The 6,012-nt window shown below is 36.9% G+C and overlaps 1 protein-coding gene across 10 annotated transcripts; it reads left to right on the forward strand.

Moving 5' to 3' along the window:
* The first annotated feature begins 397 nt into the window (after window positions 1–397).
* Window positions 398–5,581, forward strand: LOC121051894. 10 transcript variants are annotated; one of them, XR_005807413.1, is made up of 9 exons: window positions 398–835; window positions 919–1,106; window positions 1,208–1,344; window positions 1,438–1,509; window positions 2,163–2,217; window positions 3,810–4,018; window positions 4,163–4,211; window positions 5,059–5,152; window positions 5,401–5,581. XR_005807413.1 is itself a non-coding variant. In XM_040515500.1 (9 exons), exons 3-8 carry the CDS (start codon window positions 1,240–1,242, stop codon window positions 5,118–5,120), a joined length of 402 nt encoding a protein of 133 aa, XP_040371434.1. In that variant the 5' UTR covers window positions 398–835; window positions 919–1,106; window positions 1,188–1,239; the 3' UTR covers window positions 5,121–5,152; window positions 5,401–5,581. The 10 variants fall into 10 exon arrangements, 6 of the variants coding, with proteins under 6 accessions (XP_040371434.1, XP_040371431.1, XP_040371444.1 ...); XR_005807410.1 differs by having other exon boundaries at window positions 3,810–3,993; XM_040515500.1 differs by having other exon boundaries at window positions 1,188–1,344; window positions 2,160–2,217; window positions 3,810–3,865.
* The last annotated feature ends 431 nt before the right edge of the window (window positions 5,582–6,012 follow it).

The following is a 6,012-nucleotide window of genomic DNA, read 5'->3' on the forward strand; positions in this document are numbered from 1 at the left end:
TCGCTAGTATAATTGCTGAAGTAGGAAAGGTGGAAAGAGTCTTTTGGATCATATCATCTTCTGTGAGTTCCTTTCCACAGAAATTTAGACGTGCCTTTAGGCGCAACATGTCTTTGTTGAAGTCGTTGACCCTTTTGTAGTCAAGCAAGCGGATTTCATTCCACTGAACAGTCAATTCTGGGAGCAAGGTGTCATGAATGTTCCCAAAACGTCCCTTAAGGGCATCCCACAATTCTTTGGGTGTCTTCAACTGGAGGTATTCCCAGCGTAGGCTAGGATCAATATGTCGCCTTAAAAACATTAAGGCATTTGCTTTTACCTTATCAGACAGTCCATCGTCTTTGGGGTCAGTGGTAGTTTTGATGGTGGCAGTGTATTCTTTTGCCACAAATCACTACAAAAAAAAATTGCAATGGCCACCGCAGTTAGCGTCGGCGCAAAAATGCCGTCGCCATTGGTCATAAATTTGCTACGGGAAACAAGGCGTCGCAAAATTAAAATTGGTTTGCGACGGCAAATTAACGCCGTGGCATAAAAACTGATACAATTGCGACGGCATCTTTAATGCCGTAGTTAAATTTGTCCCGATTCTTGCTACGCTATAGTTGCCGTAGCTTTTTTTAGCTTTCTTCAGGTGCATTAGTTGCCTTTTGTCATTTTTATTTTTCATTTTTATTAAGGAAATGGTTCCCATCGGTGTGACGCTCACTCTCTAAACCCCTTCTCTCTCTCCTCTTCTCCTTTCTCCGGATACGATCGACGACTTCGAGAGGGGTGTAGAGCGGAGCCCTCTCTCTCCCGCCGCCCAAAAATCTCTACCGTTGATTCAATTCCAGTAAGTTCTTCAAACCCTAATCTCACCAATTTTCCTTTACATTGTGGAATCAAATTTGAATGGAATCAAAAACCCCAAATCAGGTTGTGAAATTCATGTAGTTGATGATTCGCTGGCCTTAGGATTCATGTCATCTCATCTCAGATCTATACTTGCAAATGGCTCAGATCGACCTCCATCTTTACCTCCTTGGCGGCACTCTCACAGACCAAAGGAAGCCATGGCCGCTGTGCATGTTGTATCCTGCCCTCCCCGGCTTGGCAGCGAATCGGTAACCTCTCTCCTCTCTCGTTTGTCAAGTGTAGCTTCTTTTAGGTTAACACCTTTTATCTTCATCTTCCTCTGAATTCAGTTTGGTGGCACATGAATTAGAATTAGGTTGGTGTATTCTCGCATAGATTCACATGAAAAACCCAGTCCAAACTATCTGCTGCAACAATGGCTGTAGGGGAGCCCAGAGCACCAAAGTAATAAATTCACATCTCCATGTTTGGGCTTTTCCTCATAAGGTAACCCAACTCAGTTTTCTACTCTTTTTCTAGTGTAGATTTTTTCTTTTCTTTTTGGGTAAGTTAAATTGGGATTGGATTTTGGGTTTTTAGGCTGCTGGTAAATATCCTTACTTTCCTGGCCAAGAACCCACTTTGCCTAGGGATATCGATTTGTTGCTTCAGGTATGGCTTTCATGAACCCACTAGTATTCCGATTATGTCTTACCCTCTAGTATTTTTCTTTTCAATTTTGTTTGTTGCTTATTTAGAATGTTCAATTACTGCACACCATGTGTTTGAAGTTATGCCTCAAAGACAGCACCCAAGCTGAACCAGTGGGCTATTCCATGATTTTCGAAAACCCTATACTTCTTGTTTTACTCTCAGTTTTTGATAGCTTAAAATAGACTCTTCAATGATCATTTGGAGCTTGGTTTCATGAAAAACGGAGTTAAAATGAAATACTTATGCCATTTTGAAATTACTGCACTGTTTCAGAATTTCTGCAGAAATCAGTATTTTCTGTTACTTTGGATTCTTGTTTGACCACTCATTTGAACTGCGAATGACCTGAAATTTTGCAAAATAGTAGCTTTACATGTCTACTTCAAATCTGGAGAGTTTTGCATGAAATCACTGAAAAGAGTAGTTGTTGGTGAATTTTTCTTTCTTGCTAGCTACCAGTCTTCTGAAATTTTCTCAAATTTGCAGCAACCTTGTTACGAAACAATCTGTTTGAAAGGCTTTCACACCTTTGTCAGTCCTTGAATTTTAGTATGTTAAAATAGACTGAATATTAACGTTCTTATATGGATTTCTTGTTAACACTTAAGCAGGTTTGTAGAGAAAACAACAACCATGGGTCTAGAAGAATGCTATTCACATCAATATGTAAGTCTAATATCACAAGTATTGCTGCAATTGTTATCGAACATGGTGATCGATGATAACAATTGCACAAGTTCGATAACAATTGCACAAGTATTGCTATTGTGACAAAGGCTTCTCTCATGGAATGTAATTAATTTGGACTCAAGGTGCTTCTATCTGTCTCTTATAGTATATTAAGCTCAGGGCAATGTAATTTATTTGTTACTTAACTCTACTATTTTTTATTTTGTATTTATCTTTGATGTAGGTTCTTAGGTCCTCAAACTGAAAACATGACTATAGATAAGTTCTGTCCTATATGATTTTTTTCCTTTGAACTTGCGGTGTACGTGTGTGGGGCTACTGTGATTCTGATTCCCTCTTCCCTTCAACCCCGTCTAGCTTCTTCTTCTCATGTATCTACTGTGATTTGTTAAATTAAAGACTATGGATTGATTTTCTATTAACAATTGTTTATGGGTTGTAACAATTGGTATCTGGGTAGCTTGATTTGCTAAGAATTGATCAATTTCAAGATTGGTTTTTTTTTTCTTTTAACAATGTCTGTGTTTTTATTTTCTTCTTTGGTTGGTTGTTTTCATTGATTTTGGATGTTGATCAATTATGGGTTTTTTTTTCTTTCTTTTAACAACGTCTGTGTTTTTATCTTCTTCTTTGGTTGTTTATTTTCATTGATTTTGGATGTTGATCAATTCTGGGTCAAGTAACTGTAACTGGTCATGTAACTTGTCACGTAACTGATCATGTAACTGACTATGTCACTGACCAAGTAACTGTAACTGGTCATGTAACTGGTCAAGTAATTGACCATGTCACTGACCAAGTAACTATAACTGGTCATGTAACTGACCATGTCACTGACCAAGTAACTGGTCAAGTAACTGACCATGTCACTGGTTAAGTAACTGACCATGTAACTGGTCAAGTAACTGACCATGTCACTGACCAAGTAACTGTAACTGGTCAAGTAACTGACCATGTCACTGACCAAGTAACTGTAACTAGTCATGTCACTGATCAAGTAACTGACCATGTCACTGGTCAAGTAACTGACCATGTCACTGACCAAGTAACTGTAACTGGTCACGTAACTGACCAAGTAACTATAACTGGTCACGTAACTGACCATGTCACTGACCAAGTAACTGTAACTGGTCACGTAAGGGATACAATTTATGGATTTGTCTTCAGATTAGGATTTGTCTTCAGCTTTCTCATTCCAATTTTCTTTTCTTCTCACAAACTCATAAAATCGTTTATGTCTCTATAAATTACCAACTTTTAGTTCAATACACAAACAAACATGGGATAGGACTATTTTGACTATTCTGCTCTTTAGTCCTAAGCAGTACCAAACATGGGTCAAGTATTAACATAGCATATCCCAGGTTAGAAGAGTCCTAGACTATTATAGGGAATAAGGTGGAGGATAATAGTCCCACGTAACAAACACCACCTTAATGCATTGTGACACTGTTCAGGAACCTTTTTGTTTCAGTAATAACGCTTCCTGATTGAGCTGATTTGATCGAATTGGTTATTTAAGAGAGTCAGATATTTAACTTCAATAATTTCTGTTGTTTTTTTTGCAGGTGATGATGTGAAGGAAAAAGAGCCGGACCCTTCAATTTATCTTATAGTTGCCAAGGTAAACAATCTACATTTTTTTTCTTTCAGGCTTTCTACTTTGCCTCCTTCGATGGAGATGGAATCATAAAAGAGAATGATAAGTCAATTTAGAAATCAGAACGTCGACCCAATGTACTCAAATATAGAGTAAGCATTTCCTTACAAGTATGAGGTATGTTGTAATTTTAAGTCTCGGATTGAATGTATCCTTGCAACACTTGATTATGATATAACAGAGCTAGGTTGTATGATATAACATTTGTTATGATACAAATACAATACTTATTGTTGGATTTTTTTAATTTTTTTTTTGTAGAATTTGGAATCTCTGGTCTGTCCAATTTGGAGTTGCTCATCAAAGAGAGGTGAATATATACCTCCTTTATCATGATCGTTTCTACAGATCAATTGATGTTTACACTTTTACTTTTTGAATATACATGTTTGTTCATTCATATCTGTCATGAAATACTTATGTTCTATTGATGCATTTATACGATTGGGAGTTGTGATAACTATACTATTAGCTCTTCTTTCATCAACCTAGAGACACATGTACTATTATGAGCACGTCCTGTTTGTCATTTGAGACCTATGCATGTAACTTGGAATTCTATTTACAGTGCATGTAACTTAGACTTATGCATATGAATTGAATCATATTCGTCCGGATGTCAAGGTTCATTACATATTTGTTTCTATGTAGAACGTATTGCAAAAGTCAAAAGAAATAAAACATTCCTTATTTCTTTTCTCTTCTTTTCTTCTGGTTTTCAATTAAATTTAGAAGTATTGCAGTTTATTCTAAGCATTGGCTTTGGCCTAGCAAGCATAGTTCCAGTAGCATTCCCGGAATGTTAAACTTGGCCATGGCCGGCCTACTTCTTAAACTAACCACATCCTAGATAAACACTAAACATGAATCCAATGACTATATGATATGCCAAGATACAGAATCCCACAATTGCCATGAATGGGTTTTGTGTTTAAATTTGAAGAAGGGTAAGATAGTTGTGAGCTCGGTTGATGTGGGTTTATAATGAGTTTTGGTTTTGGGTTAGTTTCTATAGTGATCACTTATATATGATGTGGGTTTATGATGAGTTTTAATTAACGTGTTTGTTTCTTAGCCTTAAAGAAATTAGTATAAGTTTTAGTTATTGAGTGTTCATGAAAATCTAATGGTTTTATTGTTTTGCAATGATAAATCAGCCTGCAAAAAGCCAGTGGCAGCGATCTCCGAGTTCATTTTAAGGTACCCTGGATCTTCATGATAATGAATGAAAATTCAGACATATATTTCGAGGTAAGTATGGAACTATGGATTTAGCATTCTTCAAATCAACTACTCTAGCTTTAATGTCGAAGAAAGACTAGGTGAACTACTTCACATACTTGCTGACTCAAAATGTCAAAAAGTAATTAAGAGTTCAAGTGAAGCATTAATTGTATTTACTGGTATGAACAATATCTGTGTCATGTACATCTCCCATTAATTTTCTAGCTTTTTGTTTCTTTAATGACTGCTTGAAGATTTCTGACTTTCTGTTATAGGAGGCTTGCAACAACACTAGAGTAATTGGTATGTGAAGTAGATCAAGGAAGATCCTGCAAAGTTTATCTTGAAGTAGAGGAAAATAACTAACTTGTAAAGCTTAATCTTGTAAATTTTGGTAGAAGCTCCATTCCTTTTGTAACATTCATGAGGAAAATTAAAGTGTAACATTTCTTTTTATATAAGCTTCATTCCTTTTGTATAGTTTTATTCATAAAAAAAATAATAATAAAAAAAAAAAAATTGGCATGCATATTTGCATGTCAAATTTTTTTTTATTCATAAAAAATATTTTTGCGACGGCATTTTTGCCGTAGCAAATGACTTTTGGCGACGGCAAAAAACTTCAGTAGCGGTTGGTGGCGTCGCCATTGGTATTTGCGACGGCATTTTTCCGTCGCAAAATTCTTGCGACGGCAAACGTTTGCCGTCGCTAATAGTCTTGCGACGGGGAATTGCCGTGGCAAATAACATTGGCGACGCCACCAACGGCGTCGGAAGCATTGCCGTCGCAGAGCCGTCGCCAATACTCTTTTGCGACGGCAAAAGAGGTTTTTGCGACGGCATTGCGCCGTGGCCATTGCAATTTTTTTTTGTAGTGAATGCGGTTT

This window comes from Rosa chinensis, chromosome 1 (genome assembly GCF_002994745.2).
Source record: "Rosa chinensis cultivar Old Blush chromosome 1, RchiOBHm-V2, whole genome shotgun sequence".
NCBI lineage: Eukaryota > Viridiplantae > Streptophyta > Magnoliopsida > Rosales > Rosaceae > Rosa > Rosa chinensis.